We start from the raw sequence: 25,575 nt of genomic DNA, 5'->3' as shown, positions 1-25,575 counted from the left end.
TGCCGAGTGCCCCGCGCAGCCGCCACCGCAGCGCCCGAGCCGCTCGCCGGGGCCGCGCCGCGCGCCCGCCCCGCCCCCGGCGGCCCCGCGGCGGGAGCCCGCAGAGGCGGGGGCGGGCGGGGCCGGCCTATGGGCGGCCGCACGGGTAGCGTGGCCCGGCCCGCAGGAGCGCGGCGGCGGCGCAGAGCGAGGCGTCCGCCCGGCCCCAGCTCCCGCGGCCGGCGGAGGCGGGTCCCGCAGCCCGCCCGGCGCGGCGTCCGCAGGCCTCTGCGCGGAGCGGTCAACGAGCGAACAGCCCCTCCCCGGCCCCGCCGCCGCCGCGCCCGGCGTGCACCTGCCCCGCGCCGCGCCTGGAGCTGGCCTGCGGGGGAGTCCAGACGCCTAGCAGGCAAGATCCTCCGTGCGCCTTGCACACCGGCATAGCCCGCAGCGGGGCCGCGCTGGCTGAGAGTGCTGCCGGCCGGGCAACGGTGCTCCGTGTGGGCAGCGACAGCGTGCGCTGTGGCCGCATCCGGAGCCCAGCGGGATCAAGGCCTCGCTGTGCTCCGGCCTCGACAGGTACCCAGGCAGGGCGGCAGCCTCGCCGCTGCGTTACTGTAACCGTTAGGAATCGTATCGCTCCGGGGAGCCGGGGGCCGAAGGGGCTGCACGGCTGGGGGCTGCGGTCCAGCCCGGGGATAGCCGCTCTGTGGCACCGGCCGCGGTGGGCCGGCGGTGCTGGTGGGCTGTGCTGGCCGTCTGCAGCCTCACCACACGCACGCTGAGGAGCCCAGGCCTGCAGGGAAGGGGTCTCTCCTGTCTATAGACACCTCTGTGTCAACACTACGTATGTTTGTTCATTATTTAGTGAACATACAGGGCTGTACACCATTGCTCGTGCACCCTTTGTTTTGTTTTGCGCTGCTGGTTGTTAACCCTGATCTCTTTTTCGTAGATCAAGAAATGCAGGGAGTATATGCCATAAGAATCCCTTTTATTTCTCATGCCTGTCATGTCCCATCTTCTGGGTTTGGCGATGCAGGGGCTGCCTAACGGAGCAGCTGCCGTGCAGCGTAAGCAATATTATACAGTTTTGTAATAGGTTTATCTACCTCAGTGCGTGCCTCTAGCGCAGCAGAGATGAGCTGTGGTTTGCTGTGCGGCATCCTCCGGTGAGCCCCCGGAGGGGATGGCCCTGGCCTTGCTGCTTTGCTCCGGCACATTTGTCCATTCGCAGGCTGGTGGCTGACAGCACATTCTGCACTCACCACTGTCCTCATATTTCATGTCGTCTCATGCCCTTTGCATGCTGGCCTTGAAACTCTTTTATTTTTTGCAATCAAGAATTTATGAATCAAAAGACGGGGGAGTGGAGCAGTGTGGAGGCTGAGTCAGATTGTGAAAAAGGAAAGCCGAGCGAGAGTGTGCGATTGCGTATCGCATTTACAAGCATGGTTTCATTCATCTCCGTATGTTGCTCCTGCTACTACTAATAAAGCTCTGATTTCTCAGCCTGGCACTACCCTGGGAGCACTGATCTTCCTGGGGTTTTTACTCTATAGCCCCCATAGTATTTGTGTTATAGTGTGTTGTTTTCCTGATTATGTTTTTATTACATTGAACACATGTTAATAACAGAAAGAATCTGATAATAGGAATGTACTTCCCACACCCTCCTCTTTTGTTCCTATTATTCAATGTGCAAAGGAATGACAGATTATTGACCAGCAGCAATTTTTTCCCTGTATATTGGTAAAATTTCCTAATTATAAAAACAAAAAAAAGCCTTTTCCCTTAGTGTACAGCCCTATTTGCTTCTTTCTTTCCGCATCCTGCTAATGATACCCAACGCTGTCACAGTAATCTTGGAACTGCAGGAAATCTAGCTTTGTCTACTGAAACATTTCTACAGAAGCCTCGCTATAAGCAAAGGGAGCCAGAGAGCAAGGTCTGCTTTAGGCACAATGGTGTCTGGGGTTTTCTTTCCTGCAAGGAGGTGTAACTGTCAAGTACACAGTAATTAATTTAATCTAATATTGGGAGAAAAGAAGGAGGAAGAGGGATTTTATTGGAAAAAAATAAGGTTTTTTTTTAAGTTTCAGATGTGAGGTCTAAGTGGCAATTTCAATGCCCTTCATGATTTCTGTTTTAGACAAAAGACGCAGGAACCTAGTACAGGGGTATCATTTGTCGTCTTCTGGCCTCATCCTTTGTTCTCCTTGGGTTTAGCCTGTCACTTCTCAGGGCTTGACTGTCCCTTGTTGGGGCAGCAGCACCTCTCACCCATGAGTCTCAGAAGTGCTGTTCTGGCAGGTGATTTTTTTCCTCCAACTGCTTATTTCACATGTCTGCTGTGCAAGGTCTTTCTTTGGTTTTATGACCCTCCATATCTCTCTTCTCTATATCTTATTTATGCTACAGTATTTCTGCCTTGCCAAACATTGTGCTGTTTACTTTACCTTCTCCACTTTTTCTCCACTCACACTTTTTTGCTTATTTTTGTTGCCTTTCGTATATCCTCTCTTTCTTCTTTTTTTTTTTTTTTTCATCTTTTCCTGTCCTAGATTTTATACCCTGTCATGTTCTCTCCTTTCTGACATCTCACTTCAGTTCACTACCTTGCTCTGCCTTCTTGGCATTTTTTCCTCCATGCTTTTCCTTTGCTCATTGTCCTGCCCCATCCTTTCTCCTGACTTACACTTACATATACATATGAGTATACATATGTCTCTACTCCACTCCAGATCTTCCATTCTCCAGCTGAAACAAAGAAATGACTCATGCTGATAGCCTGATCCTATTGTATCTCTTTCTCAGCACCTGAAATACACTGCTGCTTTCCATCCTCAAACACATGTATTGGGTAGACTGAAGAATTAAGTATGTGGGAAATGTTCCTAAATTCAGAAGTGGACTTGAGAAAGCAGCTCACTCAGGCCGCACTGTGAACAGAGCAGTTATTGTTCTCCCACTGACAGTACCAGAGGAGGATTGTAAGCCCCCTGAACTCAAGGACCTGGTGGCATTTTCTTTACATTTCTAAATTTCTGATTTTTGGTACTGAAAAGTCTATCATTTTAGATAAGGGACACCACCATCTATTTGAATTATCCCTTGAATCCTGGACTAATCCAAAATAATACCCCACAAAATGCTTTTCTTTTTTCCTCAGTTGTTTTGTTTTATTCATTTAAGACACTTTTGTGCAGCTAGTGGGAGAAAAATGCTTTTTTTCTCATCAGAGCTAAGCTCTGCCTATGAAAAGGGCTCTGTGTGGAGCAAGGCTGGGATCTCAGCTCGTCGGCTTCCCTTTTTTTCTGGAGCCAAAGAGAGAGGAGAGAGCTGTGACTGCAGGATCATATGCATTGGGTGGGAGATGGAAGAATAGATGCATAACCCAAGAGTGCTACATTAACCTCAGGGTGTGGGGGTTGGAGTTGTTTAAGATTTCCCCTTGACTATCACTGACTACAAACAGCATCATGGGGGATCAAAGGCAAACGTTAGATTTTGCTATTTAAATGAGACTCTTAGTTTTAAAAAAAAAAATCTGATTTAATAATTAACCTATTTTTTTTGGTCTTTCAAAAAGCATACTACTAACTGGCTGGAATGAAAACAGCTCCATCCCACAGATTCCACCTCTGCTTTCTGGCAGCTTACCTGACTCATAAAGAGAGTGGGGGATTTTGTATGCCACCTACATCAACTCAGCATTTTCCTTTGTGGTGAGAGTTAATCACCACCCTTGTCATATTATTTCACTGACCCTCTTGAAGATACGGTCTGTCGGGGGCGGGGGGGTGAACGGGACACGGACGGACGGACGGGACTGTTTATCTTTCGAATTAGCCTTAAAACTTGTTACAGAATAGGGGTTGGTTTTTTTGGTCTGAATTTGGTGAAAATACACAGATGGTCCATTGCAACAAGGTTTTCTGTGTTATTTGTTAAAAAACGGTGGTTTGCTTGGGTTTACCCCAGTATCGGGGAAGAGGGAGTTTCCATTTGCAGAGGACTCATCTCTGACATGAGATGTGCTACTTGGAGAGTTGAGATGCATCAGTCCCCAGGTAATCAGGGCAGGAGCTGTGCACTGAGGAAGAAACTGTGAGGTTGTAGCCATGATGGTCAAGGATTTAAGAGGGCAAAGTTTAGTCAGTAGAGGCAATGTTTATATTAGACCAACAGATAGAGTCAGGAAAAATGGATGTGCTTTTGGGCACATAAACTCTCTCCTTATAACCTGTTTGTGTAGCCTATGTGACCCTGTCTCTTGTTAGGAGAGAGGCTGTATGTAGCAGACTGATATTTGTCAAGCAGAAAATACTACAGGAAGGAAGACACGAAGATGGGAATGAAAACAAAATACAAAGATGGCAATACAATAAATACAATGTGTACAGGAGGCAATGGAAGTAGGGGTAGGAGGAACTGACAGTGCAGTTCCAGGAAGATTATTGGGAGTTACAAAGAGGACATGGGTTACCCTGCACAGTGAGAGGAAGCTTGAGCGGAAAAGGGTGTGACATTTTTGCAGAAGAAATTATTGAAACGAGGTACAGGGAGGGCAGAGAGGAAGCAACAGCTGAGACTGCTCTGGAGCTCTGTGCTTGAAGAGAAATCTCAGTGTGAAGGAGAGCCAGAGAAAGCATTTGATAAGAGTGTCCTCATTTCTCTGTCTCAAGGTCAGGCAGAATCAAGGAATGGGAAGGAAAGGAGAAAACAAAAAAAGTGAAGCAAACCATTGTCAAACATAGATGAGGGCAGGGTGGGGAAGCTGCTGTCATGTCAGTAGAGGGAGAAGTTTCACCTTCTCCTCTGTGGGACCTGAAAAATGATCATGTATGAAATGGGTGCTGCGAGAGAAGAGGTAGGGATATCCCCAGAGTAGGGACCGCAGGAGCATCCCACCGGGAATGACCCTACCCAGTATAAATATGGGTTATTTCCTTTCTTGTTGTGTGTAAGCCTTAAAATGCATTGCAGACACAGCAGCTCTCCCCTGAAGATATGGATGCTGCAACTGTCTTGCCCTTCCCATCACACCTCCCTTTTTCTCCCACACCAGAATTAATCCCATATTACCTCCTCTCCTGCACTGTGGATCATCAACCTGGCTCCAGTTGTCCTTCATATCGATTGTGCCTGCCTAATAACTGAAGCACAACTCAAGATAAGGACTTGGGAGTCCCCTGCAAAGATGTGCTTCTTGAAGCAGAGGCACTAATGAGCTCTGCAGAGGGTGAGTGCTGCGAAAGGCACCAGCAGGGAAGAAGAAGAGCCAAGGGTGAGCACTTTATCTGAGAAAGAAACAGACTGGGAGCCCGTAGCAGTGGGGAAATTAGAGGTGCGGAAGCCTCAGGAGGAAAGTGAGTGTAGGAGGACAGAGCCACAAACGGTTAAAAATAACAGTGTGATACAGATAATGTGACTCCACTGGCATTTGAAACCTGCTGCCTTTGAAAACTCTTTTGTATTTTGAAAAGCAAACCTTACACTTAACTATTCTAATTACTGCTGACCAGCCAGGACCGCTGGCGTTTTGGGGCTGTCACTTTGTCCAGCAACGCTCATTTTCTTCACTGCTGGTCTAGTGGTTGCAAACGAGTCTTCAGCAGAGAGCCCTTTGCACCCCTGCCTGACATAAATATCGATGTATCCCTAATTGTGCTTTGATTTCTCTGGAAGAAAGGTGGCCTTTTTTAGCTTGTGTCAGTATAGTGACTAGCACAATAAGTCCACGTGATAATGATGCTATCACAAATTAGAGCTAAATTACAAAAAAGACCATTCACAGGCAATTTGTGTGCTGTGGAGTTTGGGCGTGGGCTAACCTGGCCTGAAATATTTTTTTCAATGTTTCTGGAGAACTGCAAGCTCTCTCTCTCTCAATCAACCCCATGGCTGATCATTTGAAGTAATGTGGTAATCTGTGGACAAATATCACTTGTTGGATGGGACCAAGTGGCAGCAAACCTCCTGGAGCTTTGAACCTCCTGGCACTTGTGGTGGTTGCGAGAGAAAGAAGGAAGGAACAATAAAGAAAAGAATAAAGGAAAGAGAAATGCAAAGTGAAGGATCTCAGTGCATTTTGATGGCGATTCTTCAGTAGCACAGCAACATAGAACAGAAAGGCATTGTCTGGTTAATATAGAGCAGTTACTTGCTATTGCCAGAGGCATATCCTAGCAATCTTTTGGTTTTAAAAAAAAAATAAATAAATAAAGTTTTGTCTTCAAACTATGGAAGATACAGATTTCTTCATCTTCCTCCCCTCCTCTGTTGCCCTCATCCTCCCACTTCCAAGTAAGGATGTAGGTGAGCTTCCTTCTCATCTCTGGTATAAATTTATCCATGAACATTTTAAAACTGTTTATTATTATTTCTTGTGCCAGAGCTTACTTTTACCTTCAGTAATTCTTGTGTCCTTAGTGCTCACCCCTCATCTGTTTCTGGAGTGTAGCTGGCTCCCCTCTTCGGCAGAGCTTTGCTGCACTGTCCCAGCCAGGCTTTTCTCCTGTCCTTCCATGTAACAGACTCTCCATTTTCCTGCTGTGTACAGAAGATGACCTCTAACATTCAGAGGACTCTCTGCCTGTGGTAATGTGATCTAGTGGCTGCAGCAGAGAGAGGTGTCAGCACTCCTGGATCATATTCCCAATCTGGTTATTGGATGATGTGAGATCTGGGGAAGGACATTTATCTTTGTTTTCCCGCAGGCTCCAGTAATGGTTACACATCTCCATTTTACAGTAAAATTGCTATTATCGTGCCAAATTAATTATTAATACACACATTACAATATTTTCAGTATCCTGTAGCAATGAAATCTGACTCTGTACCACTTGCTGCCCTTTAGCTTGTGGCACGGCATGCTGTCCTTTTGGATGTACCTGTGTGGTACCCGTGGCTCCTGCATTGACACTCCATGTTCCCAGGCACCTGTGCTTTACAGCCATGATACAGCAGCTCTCACATTTTCCTGACTTTTTCATTAAATGCATGCTTTCCACTAATTTTTTTTAGTCATTTTCAGGACTTACTGAAAGTGGGTAGTGTAACTGGGCAATGATGATTGAAGTTAGAGACTCTCATTTAGAAGGAATGTCAGTCATGACTGATTACAGCTGCACACGTCATGCCCTCACCTGGCTCTTTCCCCACGTGTAGGAGGCACATAGGTGGTGCTCACTGCCCAGGTCTGTTGAGCATATGTGCATTAGATCCATACATATGGCATGAAGGTTGTTAAGAAGTTTTGCTGGGCTTGTTTCACCCCTGTCATTGAGGACAGTGTAATACGTTGCGATATAGCCATCACGTCACTCTTAAAAGCCTTAATGACCTTGGTCTGATCTTGGAATATGGCTTTTCCACTTCAGCATAGTTTTCTATCTATACATATTATTCCCAGTCAACATGGTATAGCCAGAGTAAACATTTTGGGATACAATCCCTGCTTTTGTCTCTTTGCTACACAGATTATCTGTAGCACTGGAAAAGGTCACATAAACCTACTGAAACCTGGGGATGGAGCGTGTGGGAGGAAGAGGTGCCACACGTGTCTGTGTTGGTTCCCACATCACTCCTGCCTTAACTCAGAAGCAGCTCTCATCTCAGAAGTTGCTTCTTCTCCCACTCCCACCCACTTTCCCTTTATGGCCTGCAGGTGTTGGGCTGTAGCTTTTCATATTTTTGGCCAAGGCTGAATTAGTATATTTTTCATGAATGCCTTTTTCAGCACTGATGAAAATAGTCTAGAATTTTCGTAATTCTCCATTGCTCCATAAAATCCATAAAAATAGTTTGCTTAAATGCAATAGCAGTTCTTTAGGCTTGTTATCATTACTAGTTTAGAGACCGTGGCTCCTTTGGAGGAGTTATTAGATACAGTAGACTAAGTAAGTATATGGTCTTCTGCTTTTCCAGAGAAACTGAAATGATGAGGTCAGACATCAAGCAATTTTCATTTTTGTTAGGCACAAAGCAATTTATTTTGAATCTATGCTTTTTATTTTCAGTAGCATAGGATGTCATAGAATAAGTAAAGCACCTTTCTAATGTGTAGCAGGTCAATAGTATTACATACCCAAGTCCCCTACAATTTTTCTTCTCACACCTATCTCCAGTGGTCTGTACTTTGCAAATAACCCAGAAGATCCGGAGAGCTTGTGACGCTGCCAAGTAGCTGAGCTGCTGCAATGCCTTGCTTGCTTCTCCTGCCGAGCAGGATTGCTCCAGGTCAATTGGAGGTACCTGCCTGTACGTGGTTAGCAGGCTCTGACCTCTCCCTGCCTTCAGAGCAACTTTACTGAATTAGTCTAAGGACAGGGGCTAAACGCTGCACCAAGACACAGAGTTGCTGCTGACAGGTTGACCCCCAGTGGGTTGTGGTGTGTTCTCTGTTGAACTGTCTTAGTACTGAGGGCTTTCCAAGGGTGGCTATGATATTACAGGTTTCTCTTAAACCTTGGCACTCTGTGGGAAAGCTGACTGGAGTGTAATTGTTGCAGACGCTGATATTGGATGTACGCTCGTAAAAACTTAACAGGTATTGATCTATAGAAAACATCATTTCTCCTTTTTGCATTTATTAGATCTTGTTGGTCAAGCGTGGAGATCAGAGATATTCCAAGCCAGGTAGATGAGTGCTCTTACAAAGAGCAGATATAAGTCATGCTAAAGCCTTTTTAAGTATTCAGTCATTTATTCACAGTAACAAACCTTGATAATATGTGGAGTCTCATCTTTATAAAGTACCAAGCCTCCTGGATTCCAGTGGAAATCAATGTTGGCTGTTGGCGCTAAGCATCTCTAAACATTGTATATGTGGTTTCAGACCCAGGTTAAGCTCCCACTGACTTCAGGCACTCCTTTTATCACGGTAAAGGTGGCAGTATTTAGTCTCCTGACAATCATTCTTACAGCACTGTCTCTCTCTGTTTCTCTGCTTGACTAATGGATCAGATTGAATGTATCTTCTCTGCAGAGAGCTCTGATCTAGGTTCCTGCTCCTTGCTTTGTACATAAGCATCTCTGATTGATACTGCCACAACTCTGAGAAGTATTTGCAGCTTGGACAGACAGAGCACAAGAAGTTACAGCTGTTGCGGGTGATTAAAAATGTGTTTTCTAAAATCGTAAATGGAAATGCTAGAAAAGAAAAGAAGATAAAAGAGAAGATTACTGCAGGGAGTATCCTGTACTGAACTCCCAGGTGATGTGTTAACGCCAGCAATGATAAGGATCAGTCAAAGAGCTAGGACTCTCTTAGAGCCAGTGTATCTCCGTGCTCTGTTTGGCTTGTATTTCTTCTAAATAAATCTGAAGATCACTTTGAACTTAGTGTATCTATGTCAGGGAGTGAGTTTGGAGCATTTCTTTCTACAGTAAGGAGGAGGGGGCATCTTCAGTTTTAACATATTTTCATGGTCCAATACACAAGCATGAGTCTCTTCATTAGCAGAATTGCATGTGTGTATCAAAGGTTAAAAGTTAGCCATTTAAATGATAACTTTGCAGGAGCAATCATACAAAATGCAGCAGAGGATGTGGGATTGGGGATGAGGCCTTATTATTGATACTGGATTACCTAGGAGGAGACCTGGGATCTCAAAACTGATCTCTGCACCCCTCCACCATTGGAAGAAATCAGGCATTTCAGACTAGGTTACCTTATTCTAGGAAATTCTCCTCCGCATTGCTTCAGAAGAAAGCAAATAATACCTCATCATCACATGCTAGACAACATACCAAGAGAAAAAGTCTTTCCAGCCCAAAATATGACTATCAGGTTTTGCACATAAGGCAGCATCACGGATGTCTCATGGTGACTCATCACACTTCTGGTCTGCTTTGCTACCTAAGGCAGAGCTTGCTACCAAAGAACCATAAAATATCTGCTTGTTTTCTCAGTTATTACTCCTTAATGGCACCTGTTGGATGAGCAAATTGTTTTAATAACTTCCAGGTAGATCACTGTACATTGTAAAAGGGATTTTGTATTGTTTTTCTGCAATCTGCAGAAATACGCTGTTCCAACAACAGTCATTTGCGGGCATCTGGTAATTTATAAACCGTGTTTACCAGATCTGCTGTCAATGCTCTTACAGGCGTTTTGGAGCAGATGAAGCCACTAGAAAGCCTTTTCCTTTTGGTGGAAACATTCCCTAATTTGTTGCCCTTCTTTGTGTTTCGGAGAGAGTAAAACAAAAAGAAGTAGCTAACTTTACGTTTCTTGACGTGCAGGATTAAAGCCGAGTTTCCTTTATTTTATACAACAAGAGAAAGTAAGGAAAGGGACAATAATTGGACAGAACTAACAAGACATTAATATTTAAGGGGCAGAATAAACAGCAGGTTCTCATTGGCTCTCATTTACTCTAGCAAGAATTAGATTATCAGAAGATTAGCAAATATCTGAATATCAGATATCCAAAAGATGAGAGCTTGAGTTTTTCCTACAGATGTTTAATTTTTCACCAAAACCTCCTCAGAACAAAGTACTGATTCTAGAAATGTAACTTTTATGGTTGATTAGGAAATTACAGCAAGGGAACAGCCTGATTCTATGATTCTATGATGGGCGTGGGAATGTACAGTGGATGCCACAGAGCTCATCACAGCAAGGATGGCTTTTAATAGAAAAAAAGAAGGAAACATCCAAGTGCTGTTTCCACCTCTGCATGAGGAGGGGTCCAAAAGGCCAGCTAATCATCCACCCATGGTCACCTATGCACACCGCTGGTACCAACTTGGCACTGGTCCTACAGACTCAGCAGTAAGGCCAAAAATGAATAAAAATGTTGCAGGAGCTTCCCTGGCTGTCTCTCCATCAATATATCAGGCCTAGGGAAAACAGAGACAGCATCAGGCTTCATGTGGGATTTCTCAGCAGGGCTCCTCTCCCACCTCAGATCTCAGAGACTGCGGTGATTTGTATCTTTGAATATGTTTTCAGTTCATTTTCCTTTTAATGATGCTGAAGAAAGGCGTGTCAACACAAAGGGAGATGTATCTGTCACTCCGCACCACTCTGGTTTCTAGCAGCAGGCAGGCTGCTGCTTGGAGCTGGCAAGAAAAAATACTGGGGTTGTTTTTGTTGTTGGTTTTCTGAAGGAAGGGAAACAATGCCAGCACTGATAACTGATTGACTAAGAGCCTACAAAGCTGCAAAGAAAAATATGTGTTCAAAGATTTTCCTTCCATATGTCACCGTGATGCTTCAGAGTGCCTCCTCTCGCAAGGCCATAACCTGTGTCCTAGAGACCTGGGTGGTTTGGAGCTGGAGAGGAGCACCATCTCCCCTCCTTAGGGATCCTTCTGGGAATCTCTGGCTGCAGTATCCCGTAGGAAGTGTCCATTATGGGAACACAGCTCATGAAGCATGTTCTAGGTGAGAGGTACCCAGCTTCAGTCTCCAAGAGTCACAGAATGGCTGAGGCTGGAGGCACCTCTGGAAACCATCTAGTCCAGCCCATGCTCAGAACAGGGTTGCTGAGGGTCACGTCCAGTTGGGTTTTGAGTATCTCCAAGGATGGAGACCCTACAACTTCTCTGAGCAACCTGTAGTACTGCTCTGTCACCCTCAAAATAGAGAAGTCTGTCATGATGGCAACACTTCCAAAGACAAAAACTAATACTTACTAACCTCTTCTGGTTTGCTTCTTTATTTAAAGGAAAAAGAAAGAAATGCAACTACTTTCATCGGAAACCACCCGTTTTTTAAAGGTCACCTAGTTTTCCCTCAACAAACTCTCCACATGGACACTTCGAGAACAATGTCACTACTGTTACCTTCATAGCGGAGCAGCACCTGCCTGTGGAGTGCATTACAGTGTTGACAGAAGGGTTGCTGATACTATTGGCCATTATTAGCATTGTTTATTTAGCACCTGGCAAACGCAATCAAGCTCTTTGTGGTAGGCACTGCCCAAACAAACTGGAAGGAAGAAAACCTGTTCCCAAAGGAAGTGTTATTTACCTGTTAAATAGTAGGCTGCGAAGAAATGGGTGGAGGAAAGCAAAGACACCGAAGCTTTTGTGCTAATATCTGAACTCTAGCATCATTGCTTGCCTCGTCACAGCCGTACACGGGAGAAGAGCGAGATCCTCACTGTACTACCCAATGGCACTAGCCGGTCAAATGGACTGAGATGTCCTGTAGGTGTGACCTTTTCTGGAGACATAAGAAATCACTCAAGTGCATGTTGGGCGCTGTATTTATTTTTTTTAAAAGCTGCAAATATGAGTGCACTTAACAATTAATACATGTTTTAGATGGACATGCTTTTTTAAAAGCCTGAGAAGTAGTCATTTCCATTTTTCAGTTGTGGTGTTTTTCAGTCAGGAAATTAGCTCATGAGAAAAAGAATCAAGGACACAGTTATTTCTTCTCTTGGAAAAATGCCTTTCCATTAAAAAGACATATTTTCAAGTCTGCAAACAAGAGCAGTAGGGGATTTCTATTCCTGATATTGTTTCCCAAGTAGAGGAAAAAAGGAAGAAAAATTTTGGTTTGACCAGAGGAAGAAAATGTAGTGTTTAAGGGGGCAGATGTCAGAGTTTTGAAGGGTGTCCAGGACATTCGGGGCAGTCCAACACCTGCCCTTCCAAAGACCTGCACTGGGAAGAATACCTGGAAAAATGAATAAAGGAGATGAGATGATGGAATCAAGAACATAGTTAGGTGAAAATTATGTCTTTGGAGATTTTAAAGGAAAGGTGAGAAATTGATCTAGGAGGGCGTGCCTGGGTACCCTCAAAGCCTGAAGCTCTTGAGGCTCCTTCCAGCTGCTCATTTCCGGCATTTTTATAGAATCATAGAATGGTTAGGGTTGTCACAACAGGCCCGATCTTTCCTGTAGGCCCCCTTGAGGTACTGGAAGACCACTGTCAGGTCTCCCTGGAGCCCTGCTCTTCTCCAGGCTGAACAGCCCCAAATCTCTCAGCCTGTCCTCATTGGAGAGGTGCTCCAGCCCTCTGATCATCTTCATGGCCCTCCTCTGGACCTTCTCCAACTGGTCCATGTCCTTCTTGTGTTGGGGGCTCCAGAACTGGATGCAATACGTGGGGTCTCACGAGAGCAGAGTAGAGGGGGAGAATCACCTCCCTTGACCTGCTGGCCACGCTCCTCTTGATGCAGCCCAGGATGCAGTTGGTCTTCTGGGCCGCAAGGACGCATTGCTGGCTCATGTTGAGCTTCTCATCTACCGTCACTCCCAAGTCCCTCTCCTCAGGGCTGCTCTCGATCCATTCTCTGCCCAGCCTGTATTTGTGCCTGGGATTGCCACGACCCAAGTGCAGGACACTGTTTTTCATGTGCTCAAACTGAGCGTTTTGCCATGCTGAGCCTTAGAGTCCACTTTTCTCTGAGCATCCCTTGTGTCTCTGGGTGTGGTCTTTTTCCGTGATTTTCCATCTAGATCAGCTCACTGGGTTGTGAAGCATTGCCAGGAGGAGAGTTCACCTGAAGGAGAACTATGGTCACAATGTGCTTATCCACTTCCTCTTTGTATGAAACTGCTTTTCCTTCAACTTCAAACAGTCAGCAAAATATGTTGGTTTATGACTGCCAGGTGGTATACGTTACAACTACAGGTTTCCTGAAACTAGGAAAATATATTAATTTTTATAAACTAAAGCCAACTAGAAGAAAGCGTCAACAGCTTTCAATACATTTGTCTGGTTTTTTCTTTTCTTTTTCTTCCAACGCTCCATACCTGATGTTAGATTGCTAGTTATTCCATGGATTTGAGAGAGTTTTATATGTATGTACCTAGTTTTGGTGGGGCCTTTTTAAAATTTGTATGCTTTAGTCATGTTGCTTGCAGCCTGTTACATGAAGTTTTCCTGTATGCTGGCCTTTTCCACCTAGATAGACAGTATCCCATTTTGGACTGACAAAATACTTCTTTTTGCAAGATGAAGCAAGGAAACTTGAACAGGTTTCTCAGGCCTCACAAAGGCAAAACTCCTGCTAATGGCAAGGGAGAAACTGCTTTGCTTGAGCAAGAACTCAATGCTAAGGACACCGATGCCAACTTTCGGTTCTAGCCAGGCAGGCATTTTGGAGGGCTGTGGTGGAGATGGTGCCTCCCCGCTCCCCAGCATCCTGAGCAGTGCCAGCCTGCCCTTGCAGCTGAGCGTATCCCCACTTGAAATGCTCAGCATTGCCCTTTGCCCATCACCTGCCAAACCACGCAGCTGCCGAAGCCTAGCCTCGGTATCTTGTAGGGTAGAGCAGCTGGCAGCAGCCTTGGTGCTTGCTGCAGGTGGAAGACAGAATCTCATGTACCAAGGGTTTGGAGCTGCAGAGGTTTCTCCCATAGTTTAGAAACAGGAGCTGGTATCCACTGGGATGTGGGCATGTAAATGCAGTTTAGGTGTAGAAGGCCTCTGCTCCCACAAGGGGCACCCGCCAACTTTTTAAAGACTCGGTTACAAGACAGCTGCTGTGTCTGGCTTTGATTGCAGATGTGGACAATAGTGGAGAAACCAGGCCAGGATAGAGAGTGGCATCTCGTTCCTTCCCGAGGAGGCGAGGCAGGGCTGAGCATGCAACCGTTGCTTTGGCACAGGCATCATTTAGGTCCCTTTCTGATGCTCTGTGTGTGCAGACCATATGTTACATTTGAGATTTCTCTTTCCTGTTTACTTCTATCCATTTTCCCATGTGCCATCAGCCCTGAAGTTGTTTTTTTCTCTTCTAGTCTCTTTTTGCCAGCAGACTGTAATTCATAGGTCATCTTCAAAGGAAGCGCAGAACAGTAAAAGCCCAAGCCCTGGGGTGATGCTAGAAGCTGAGCCTCGAGCCTTTGCTGGAGAAGCCTTGCCTTTCAAGGGGGCACTCAAAGTGTCCTCTGAAACACAAAACAGTTTATAGTTACAACAGAATTATTCCCTTGATACACATAGTAAAACACGTGTAAATTTGTATTGTAGCTCAGGAGGCACCTAGTTTTATGACGAGTTTACATACTGTCTTTTTGTTACGGCACTTCTGGATGACAGCAGTCAGCTGCAGGTCAAGGCTCTGCAAGTTGTGGCCTAATGAAGAAGTGAGGATCCTTGGAGAGAGGATCAGACATCTCTGATGTAAACTGCCCAGCAGAGGCCTGCTCTCCCAAAAGCAAAAAGCACCAAATCGCAGGAAACAATTTCAGTCCGTGTAACTTCTCCCCATGGATAGGTAGCCCAAAAGCACTTTGATTTTTGCCTCCTATCCACATTCTTGTTTCTCTCTCAGGTGATTTCCTGCCACCTCCTCTGAGCTTTTGTACTCTCTAGCATGAATGTGGAGAGATTCTAGTAGCTCAGCTAGCTAGCTTAAAACTATATGTTTATGTTCCACTGGAAGACGTGGCGTAAAACTGTAGCCACAGAAATGCAAGCACTCTCAAAATAAACTCTTACCTACACGCAAAAAAAAAGAGAGGGTCTGTTGAAGATTGTAATAACCATATAAAATCATTTTGACTGATCTCATATAAAAGTGGCTCCAGTAGTATCTTGCAACAGTCTGCAGCCCATTCCAGAAAGATTTAATTTAATCCATACTGCAGTTAGTGTTTTCTTTGGAACTGCAATGTTCTTCAGAAATATGTTCACCCCCAGCCCATATTTATAAGTAGATGCCAACTAGGCCTGGGTTCAGCAATGTTTACAAGTCCGGTGGTAAAGGAATTTAAACAGAAAACAACAAAAAACTTACATAAACCAGAGCAGTTCTTGATGGTAGTTCAAAAATGCTTTCACGAGGTCATGGGGTGTTTGTCTCAGATTCAGAGATGTTGCTTGTCTGTGACTCAGACTCTCTCATCTTTCAGTAAAACCATACTGTAGAAGAGTAAAAAATAATTTGATTTTTTGGTGTTCTTTCCAAGCAGCTTGAAGATCCAGAGAACGAACTCTTAGGATGCCGGAGCCAGCAAAGTCCACCTCTGCCCCCAAAAAGGGCTCCAAGAAAGCTGTGACAAAGACCCAGAAGAAGGGTGATAAGAAGCGACACAAGAGCAGGAAAGAAAGCTATTCCATCTACGTCTACAAGGTGCTGAAGCAAGTCCACCCCGACACCGGCATCTCCTCCAAGGCCATGGGCATCATGAACTCCTTCGTCAATGACATCTTTGAGCGCATCGCTGGAGAAGCCTCCCGCCTGGCCCATTACAACAAGCGCTCCACCATCACCTCCCGGGAGATTCAGACAGCTGTGCGCCTGCTGCTCCCGGGAGAACTGGCCAAGCACGCTGTCTCAGAGGGCACCAAGGCCGTCACCAAGTACACAAGCTCCAAGTAGTCAGACGTCACCTCTCCGATGGGACCATCCAGCACCGGACCCTCCGCACAAGCAGCCACGGTCCGGATAAACGTCACAGCTATTATCCACAGCAAATTTCAGCCTTGGGATGGGCATGAGAAGCTGTCTGGTGGAAGAGGAGACAGTAATCTGATGTCGGCTGATTTTCATAGTTTGTTCGGGACCTGCAATGGGTTCGGCAAGGCTGGTGGGGACAGCCCCTGCTTTCACATCTCATCCGAAGGACTGACTGACTGCAGTATATCCAAACTGTCCTCTGTGCTTGGCAAACATGCATGTTTGGCACTGGCAGGGGAGACTGGTAGCAGTAACACAGAGACACCGTCTCTGAAGTCTTCCTATTTGGCTGCTTTCTCACAGTCATTCGAGATGGTCACCGAGGAGCCAGTGCTGGTATCCTCTCCCTCGTAGCCTGGATCCATCCTGGTGTACACAGCCCACCCTGTGCCAGCAGAAGTGGCATCGACAGCTACCAGGCATGAGCTGTAGAATAAAATCCATATTGATTCAACAGCTATCTGTGCTTGACAGCCCGTTTTAAAGAGCAAGCTTGGCAGGCAGACAGATGCTCGGGATGATACCAAGCACTTTCCTCCTCCTCGCTCCTGATGGATGAGCCATCGAGCAGGCTGAGGTTGCTGGCACTGGAGCTGCCCTCTGCCTCCCACCTTGTGCCAAGGCAGGTGAACGGACAAGGTGGGATGTTGAGCTGGGTCGCTACCTTCCCTGGCTGCTGCCTGCTTTAGGACTTGCTTTGATGTGCAAGATGTTGCTAAGTCTGCTGCTTTTCAGAGACTTTTCCTCCCTCGACGCTACCTGGGTGCTCTCTTCCACCGTAAGCGTGGGTGAGATGAGGTGGTGCCCAAGGGGATCGCCTCTCCTGTAAGTGCTGAGGTGGAGCAGGACAAACAACACAGAGGTGTCGGGAGGAGACTGAGGATTTGGGAAGGCATCTGGAGTGGGAGTGGAGGTGGTTAGCACAGTCCAGGGGAGAGGCAGGCTCCCTGCAGAGATCGCTGCGGGCAGCTCACCTGGCCCTGCCTTCCCTGCTTCATTCACTGGTTAGAAAGCAAAAGCAAAAACTGGGGCTGAGTGGATATATAGGGACACTTGCCTGCATCGCAGTGATATTTTAAAGATTAAATAATTTTAAACTACCCCCCATGTCTTCTCCAAGTCCACAGTAAGGTGAGCAATAATAAAATCCTGATAAAAGCCATAGAGATTAGTGGAAGGACGTCTCAGTTGCAGGTTTATCTTGCCCGAATTGATGGAGAACAGAAGAAGAGCATGTGTAGAATTGGTGTGGAGCTGAAGCTTCCTACTCAAAACACAAAATTAGCCAACATTTAAAAAAAAAAAAATCAAAATATCTGGTAGGCAGTAGCACTCAGATAAAAAATATTCATGTCTTTAAAATAACAACTGCTTTCTACAGTGTATTCTGTAAATAAAAAAAAAGCAGCAAAGACACAAGTTCTAGAACTAAATGCAGGTTCTCCCCAAACTCCAATACCTTGTTTTTAATTAAAAGGTAAATTCATACCCCAAAATAACAACCTTGCAGTACAACTTTGACTTTCCCCTACGCTTATCTCTACCCTGTTTCTTTACACTTTGAGAGTGATGGGGACTCTTGTCAAATTTATGTTGCTTTTGGAGCTGCTATTCCAGAAGATTCAGTTACTTCTTGTTTTTATAACAGTGTTGCAGTCATTTTCCAGTTGGTTTGAGGAAAAGATCCCGTAGACCTGCTCAACCAAGCGCACCTCAGAAGAACAGTGTGGGTTCTCGTGTGGTAGCTGTGCAAGTGCGAAGGTCAAGTTGCTTATGGGCTGCTCCCATCCCCCTGCTTTGGGGCTCTCCTCCCATACTTTGCTCCGTGGTAGCACACAGCCGGGTTTCATACCCTAATGCCAGCAGGAGTTCTTAGTGATATCTTTCAGAAAGAGCAAAAGCCAGCTCCCCAGGTGTCAGCACCCACAACGAGCAGCTCCCAGCAGCGATGCCTGTACTTGGTGGTGTTGGTAACCTGACCACTTGGCCAGAACACTTTGATGACAGCTTAGCACTTCCTTTTGTTTTCCAATCAAATAGTCAAAGTCAGATACCAAAGATTAAAATGTACCTGCAATGGGTACCATCGTTGGCCCCTCTCCCACTGGAAATCAGACAGCGGATGATGGAGAAGGGAAATACAGGGAGTAAAGGGCTGGCTGGCAGTGCTGGAGCTTTCTCCCCCCACCATCCCTATGAGCTGCAGGTCAGAATTCATCCCGTCGGGGAGTCCTCCTGAAGGTAGGAATTCAGAGTGGAATAAATATGCTCCAGTTCAAGTGGTGTATGCAAGCCAGAACACACATCTCCCAGTATTACCCGGCACAGCCTCTAAATCCTCACTCTTTTGAGTAGAGCAGAGTCCTTCTCCAGTCTCCGCAGGCTGCAAGAAGTCAGGCAGATAAAATGAGGTGTTGTCCCTCCAGGGTCTCCCGGGCCTCTCAGAGGAGCCGGGGACAAGGCTGGGCGCTCACACAAGAGCTGCTGGCCCCATACACATACTCACAGTATTGGTGTCATTCTATTCTGCCAGTGTTACCCCTCTCCATTTATGGAGATTGTTTCAGAGAGAGGAGAAACGGTGATTTAAGGCTATAAAAATACTTGAAAGCTTGAAGAAGATTTTTATATTGTCAAAAGCCAAGTGACTGAGACTGGTCAGGACCATTCATTTATAGTTTAGGCTGTCTTTTCACACATCGTTTGCTCTTCACTCTCCCTTTGTAACATTTCCTTACTTGCCCCTGGCAATGTGAAGCACAGGATTGATGAACTCATCCAGGTTAAAATGAACCTTTTTGTTTTGTTCTTTTCTTGCAAGCTTTGTTTTAACCCAGTTCTGGTGGCTGCTCTTATCTGTCACTGTCATACAGGCGCCTGTGCCAGCCAAGGGAAGGGCTGCTCCAGGAAAGGCAAGGCTGGCATAAGCTAGGACTGCCGCAGAAAGCAGTTGGGAAATTAATGGCCTTAGTGTCGAGGAAAAATGAAGAAAGGAAATCTATGCCTCCTGCAGTGGTCCAGTTAGCAGCAAATGTGGCTTTTAAATACACCGCTATGGGTGTTAACCCTGCAGTGCCCCACAAGCAGTTTCTCTAACAGTCCTGATGCTGGAAATCAGTCACATCCCATTTCTGTGGATGCCAGAGGACTCAAGTGTTACTCCGCTGCCATTCCGCCACCCACCTGTAGTGCTTGGAGGCTCCTCATTCAGCAGGCAAACAGCATGCAAGGCAGCCTCCCCTTCCCACAGCTGCCTGTGCTATACAGGAGCATGCTCACAGCAGTTTAACAGGAATTATTTTGACTGTGATGAGCTTGGACTGAGCCTTAATAGTAGAGGCAATAGAAAATGGTCTAAAAGTTCAAGCATCGATTGTCCACTCAGTAATCTGAGGTGAGGCGTTTTCCACAGTTTGCTGCTAAAGGGATTTGCTGCAGAAGAGGAGTTCTGCACTTCAGGATCTGTGCTTTTAAAACACATGTATTTCCAGCTCAGGAACTGATAAAACATTTTAGAAATGACAGTACTATATCCAGCCCCACCGTCGCTACCTGATTCCTGCTGCAATCCCAGAAGCATCTCTGGGCCATTCCTGGGTTTTGACAATGAAAAAAAATATCAGCTGCATACTGAAAGTTGGAAAAGGAATCCGAAGTAATACAGCCTTGATATTAACCTCATGGACATCACTGCACTGAGTTATTTGTTTTCATGTGTAATTTAAGAGACAACATTAGCTGCTATAGATCTGCTCCTGATTTTGCACCCTGCTTCTCTAGAAGGGCTTAAAGTCCGTCCTGCCCTTCATGGCAGACCTCAACCTACAGAAGAACCGAGTGGCCATGTGCATGGAGGTTTGCTCCTGCTCAGGACAGGCAGATCTTTAGTCAAGCACAGGGAAAACAAGAAAAACAAGTGTGGAGGATGAGTGCCTGTCCTGGATGCTGCTGTGTGTCCTAGGAAGGGATGCCTGAGCTGAGACCACCCTGCCCAGAGGAGCCGTGCGGCTGTGTGCCCACCTGCCCTGGTGACAGGCAGGAGGTAGCCCCAAGTCCTGGCCACCCCTGGAGTCAAGCTTGGCATGGCCTCTGCACAGCCCTGAGCATTTGTCCATCGTAGCATTTCCTGACAGTTTACATCCAGACCAACTTGTTTACAGGGAAAGGAAGAATGTGAACTAAATAATAAAAATCACTTGCTGCCAGAATTTCTAGAGTTTCCTGGGCCCAGCACCTGGGGAGCAATCTCTCGTGCTTACTCTCCATGCATGATATCTTGTGGGCTTATGTACACATCATGTACAGAGTTTTTCTGACAGTAAGTGTTACATCAAGTATTATCTATGTTATATTACTGCTGGTTTGTGACCTATCTTACTGCTAATTACTTGTTTTCTGTAAAATGTATAAATAAAATGTAAATGCCAACCTGTTGAAAGTCAGGTGAGACCCAGCTGTCAGGATGTCTTTGCTTCTGCTGTATCACTGAGGTCCCCCAGCCCTGCATTTCTCTTTCTCCATCATATTTCTCTCTGACTCAGGGTGAGAGCAGCCACCCTTCCAGCTGAGATAGAGCCTGTCTGGTGCTGGCAGAAGTTCAGTCGAAAAACAGAGCAGCGCCTCAGTGAGGGCTTGTCACAAGCTGCCACTGTGAGTCTTCACGGGGTGTCCCTCAGCCCCAAACATCGGCACAACATGAGCATGTGTGTATTTTCAAGCCCTTTGTCGTAGTTCAGCCCCGATCGGACCAGACTACGCAGTCTCTCTGTCAACTCCCCCCCACCTTCTGAGAGAACAGGGAGAGAAAATATAAGGAAAAACGGCTCGAGGTTTGAGATAAGGACAGGGAGAAATCCTTAAAGTTACCGTCACGGGCAAAACAGACTCGACTTGGGGAAAACTATTCATTTATTACTACAAACAGCAGGAAAATGAGACAGAGAACAAGATAACCTTCCCCCACCCCTCCCTCTTCCCAAGCTTAACATTATCTCTACTACCTTCCCCCTGCCCCCGAGCGGCACAGGGGGGAAGAGGGAATGGGGGTTGCAGTCAGTTCATCATATGTTGTTCTACGCCGCTGCTTCATGGTCGGGGGAAGAACTCCTCACATTCCTCCCCTGCTCCAGCGTGGGGTCCCTCCCACGGGCCACAGTCCTTTGTGGAACTGCTCCGGCGTGGGTCATCTCTTCCACGGGTGCAGTCTCTCCAGAACAGCTGTCCCAGCGGGCCCTCCACGGGCCACAGCTGCCTTCAGGCATCCACCTCCCCCGGTACGGGGTCCTTCACGGGCTCCAAGTGGATCTCTGCTCCTCCGTGGACCTCCATGGGCTGCAGGGGGCCAACCTGCTCCACCATGGTCGTCACCACAGGCTGCAGGGGAATCTTGGCCAGGAGCCGCATTACTCCTCCCCCTCCTTCTTCACTGACCTTGGCGTCTGCAGCCGTTCCTCACAACAGGCTGGTAGATGTCTCTCGGGATCTTTTTTTTTACATCTTATTCACTTCTCATCTCCTTTCCACTTCTTGCAGCTGGGCTGGACCGAGTCGGGCCCAGTCGGCTGCCTGGCGAGAGGCCAGAGGGTGAGGCCTGCAAGGCCCATGAGGCCTGCGCCTCCCCCTCTGCGCCTCTGCCCCCGCTCAGCTTCTTCACATCTTCTCTTCTCCCTCTTTTTCCTGTTTTCCCCTACTTAAATACGTTATCGCAGAGGCGTTATCACGGGACATTCTGCTACCAATTGGCTCGGCCTTGGCCAGCAGCGGGTCTGCCCTAGGCCCGGCTGAGTCCACCGAACAAAGGGGAGCGACTTCTAGCAGTTTCCTACAGAAGCTACCACCTTAGGCCCCCCCTCACTAACAAAACCAGAACACCCTTCCAGTGAGCTTGCCCCAAGCAGAGCCAAGCCTGCAACCTGTCCATGCCACTCTCCTGCTTGGGGTGCACTCTGCCTGGTTCCCCTCCTTTAACCCCCAAGGGACAACACTTTTAACCTGCGCAGACTGAGCACTGTGAGATTCTGTGGTTGGAAAAGTGTTTTATACACATTCAGAATTACCATTTATCTGAATTAGCAATTCCTGCCACTAGAAACATCTTTCCTCGGACTATGGGAAGTTTATAGGCAACAAACATGGAAAAAGATGTAGTGTCTGAAAACCCCAGGAAGGAACAGGTCTTCCTTTTGAAGAATGATTGGTAAATACACTCAAGTGAAACACTTACCTGCTGGACATCAGCATCATAATACACTCACTGGAGTGGGAAGTGCAGGTGCCGTGCTAGATGCTGTGTGCTGGAGAAACAAGCTGAGACTTCTGAAAGGGCGTGTAACAGAAATCAGAGCTAAAAAAGATTTAGAGGCTCTCCAAAGACACACATAAGCTTAATATAATTGGGGAAAGCAGTATTTGGAGAGAAAAAAAAAAAAAAAAACCTCGTAAGTAACAGATCTGAACTATTTTTTTCCCCGAATAAATAAATTACACTACTTCTAGTGCTGTTTTCCAGTTTGATAACTCTTTGCCGAGCAGCACTCGCAATGCACTTTCATAACGGAGCTGACACCTGAGCCTTGGGAAGACCCAAACTAGGTTACAAAAGGCAGAGCATAACCTGTGGTCATGCGCCTTCAGGATCTTGGGTGATAACTAATTGATTTTTTAGTTATCCAGTTATTGACTGGTTATTCAGAGACCATTAGTTGGACTCAGGTGCCACATGACTGAGGCTGTTGGCAGAACCAGATACAAGAACTCAGGAGCATCAAAAGCAACAGAGAGAACGAGGTTTAAAATAAGTACAGAGGAGCAGCGCTTCGTGCAACAAGCAGTCCACCCATCGAGCCCTTTGCCAGCAGATGTCGGAGACGATAGTTTGGTTCAAGAACAAATAAATGGAAGAGAAATCCATTTGGAGTTGCTGAACACATGAACTCTGTTGAAAATGATTAGAGGCTGGGAGAACAGGAGGAAGACGTTATTGTGTGTCTGCCCTATCCCTGCAGTCTTCCTTGCCTGTTCTCTCACAGCCACCGCTGGAAACAAGATTTTGGGTTGGACGCACCAAAGGGCTGATCCAGATTGGCTACATAAATTCATGTAATGTCTGCCTTGTACTACCCGGGAGCTGTGCAGAGTTTCAGGCAGGTTTTTTAGGCCTCTGACACTTAGAAGGGAGCATAAAAGAAAGCTTTTTATCTTCCTTTCCTGCGTGGCTCCTGCACTTGCCTTGATGATTATGTGGATTGTGTTAGCCTGGCTTACATGGAAGATGTAAGAGATGTTTTGTTTCTAAAATAGTCAGAGTTATTAAACACAGATGGTGTGAGAAAGAGAGAGGAATGGAGCTTCTGCTTTCTCATATAAAGGAAAGCTGTTCTGAAAAACATTTCTCATTTTCTCCCTTGAAGCAGTTGATTTTTTAAAAATATATATACACAATTTCCTGCCTTTTAATGTCCATAATGCTAATTCCCCCCACAAAAAAAAATCTCTTACAGAATTTCTTACAGAATTCATTCAGAAAAAAAATTTCACAGATTTAACTGCCTTCTAAAGACAGAAGAAGCTTGTAATAGTGGTAGAAATAGGAAGATGGGTAAGAACAGGGAAGGAATGGGGCCACGACTGGGTGTGAGGCGCCAGAAGGAACTAAAGGCTGCAGACTGGTGGTTGATACCCCATCCCTGGAAACATTCAAGGCCAGGCTGGACGGGGCTCTGAGCAACCTGGTCTGGTTAGAGATGTCCCTGCTCCTTGCAGGGGGGTTGGACTAGATGACATTTAAAGGTCACTTCCAACCCAAACTATGATTCTATGACTGTAAGTGAATGTTCTAAGAGTGGCAGGTGCTGAGGGGACCTCGATGAGGAGCACACTAAGGTGTCAGCACACACACAGCGTGCAGCTGCTTGGGACGTGGTCAAGAAATAAGGGCAGGGAGTAAATCCTGGTAACTCCCAGAGGTGGAGCAGGATGGACAGTGTGGTTGCTGCTAGCAACTAAAGGGTACAAAAGGCACATCCAGAGATAGTATGTGGTCACCAATCTAAAGGAAACCCAGGAAACTTGATGAGGACATGATGGCACTATCCCTTATCCTCAAAGTCATCGTCAAGATGGACACGCGCATCCTGGTGTCCACATGCTGGTCAGACAGCCTGAATGCACCCATCTGGTGTGGTACACGAATATGAATGTAAGTGAGTCAAATCAGTACTGCTTCAAAATAAATTCACTTGCCTGTAAGGTGATAAAGTCACCCTCCTATAGGGACTTGCATTGAGTTTGCTACGTTGTGGCTGCTCATTGATTATTTGAGTACATCTGGCTTCTGTGCACAGCTCCAAGTTATTGCCCGTTGAACTGTGCAGGTGGGAGAGCTTCCTTTAAACAAAGTGCATCCATATTTGCCAACACTGGAGAAAGTGTCCAGCACAGCTTTTTAAATAAACCAGGAGATGCTTCTGACCTTCTGTCCTGGTGGATACCAGGCCGCATCTGAAAAACAAAGCTACAGACAGGAGAGCCATGAGTGCTGTCGATACAAGCGCTCAGTCTCCTCTTTTCACCCCAGGCTATCTGGAAGACAAACAAAAGCAGGAAACATAAGTGCACCACATCCAATTTCACTAAAGTGAAGGAAATGTGAGGCTCCTATTGCTGTTTACCATCTTCTTTTGTAGGCTTTCTGTTTCTTTCAAGTGCTGCAGTGTTCAAGGGCTCCCGGGAAGCCAGGTCTTGCAGGCACTGATGGAAACAGGCTATTGAACTGCGGCGTCTCAATAAAACCTGCCCTTACAGAAAGCTTTCTGAGGCATGGCTCCATTCTAGCAAAGTGGGAAGCCTGCGATGGCCGGGGCTGCTGGTAGAGGGTCGTTTTCATTGAGACCTTACTTTGTTGGGATGAGTGTTTATTATCCCACAGCCGCTTCCTCCGCTCATCAAGGCAGTAAAAACTCACGCCTGAGTGCTGACTTTGGAGATGCAGCATCCTCCCCTCTCTTCTCACAAACTCCCTGCAGTGCCACACGTGAACAGTCACATCCACGTAAACTCATGCCAAGCCCGTACTGCTCCCATACTGACTTAGACGCTGCCCCAAACTACAGCTTTAAGTGGAAAATTCAGTGGGAGAGCAATATAAGAAAACACAAATTTATCCCCCCACCCCTTTTGCAGCTGGCATTATGGCGAGAGGACCCAGCCACCTCTCGCTG

General features: G+C 46.4%; 1 protein-coding gene and 1 long non-coding RNA gene across 3 annotated transcripts; both read left to right on the top strand.

The window, feature by feature from the left end:
• Positions 1-232: 232 nt before the first annotated feature.
• On the top strand, positions 233-18,070 carry LOC104484895 (histone H2B 5). Of its 2 annotated transcripts, none has more exons than XM_086746838.1 (2): positions 233-558; positions 15,870-18,070. In XM_086746838.1, the coding sequence occupies exon 2, from the start codon at positions 15,899-15,901 to the stop codon at positions 16,277-16,279; it is 381 nt and encodes a 126-aa protein (XP_086602964.1). In that variant the 5' UTR covers positions 233-558; positions 15,870-15,898; the 3' UTR covers positions 16,280-18,070. The 2 variants fall into 2 exon arrangements, with proteins under 2 accessions (XP_086602964.1, XP_086602956.1); XM_086746830.1 differs by having other exon boundaries at positions 15,867-18,070.
• A 1,451-nt stretch (positions 18,071-19,521) lies between these two features.
• On the top strand, positions 19,522-22,849 carry LOC147601980 (uncharacterized). The gene is made up of 2 exons (XR_015258439.1): positions 19,522-21,084; positions 22,237-22,849. It is a non-coding gene; the product is annotated as an uncharacterized LOC147601980 (long non-coding RNA).
• The last annotated feature ends 2,726 nt before the right edge of the window (positions 22,850-25,575 follow it).

Source organism: Chlamydotis macqueenii, chromosome 1 (assembly GCF_036417535.1).
Source record: "Chlamydotis macqueenii isolate bChlMac1 chromosome 1, bChlMac1.mat, whole genome shotgun sequence".
Classification (NCBI taxonomy): Eukaryota; Metazoa; Chordata; class Aves; order Otidiformes; family Otididae; genus Chlamydotis; species Chlamydotis macqueenii.
Note: the sequence above shows the minus strand (reverse complement) of the source record. Positions and strands in the feature narration are given on the sequence as shown.

Coding starts and splice junctions, on each gene's coding strand:
- LOC104484895 (XM_086746838.1), top strand. CDS start 15,899: ATGCCGGAGCCAGCAAAGTCCACCTCTGCCCCCAAAAAGGGCTCCAAG.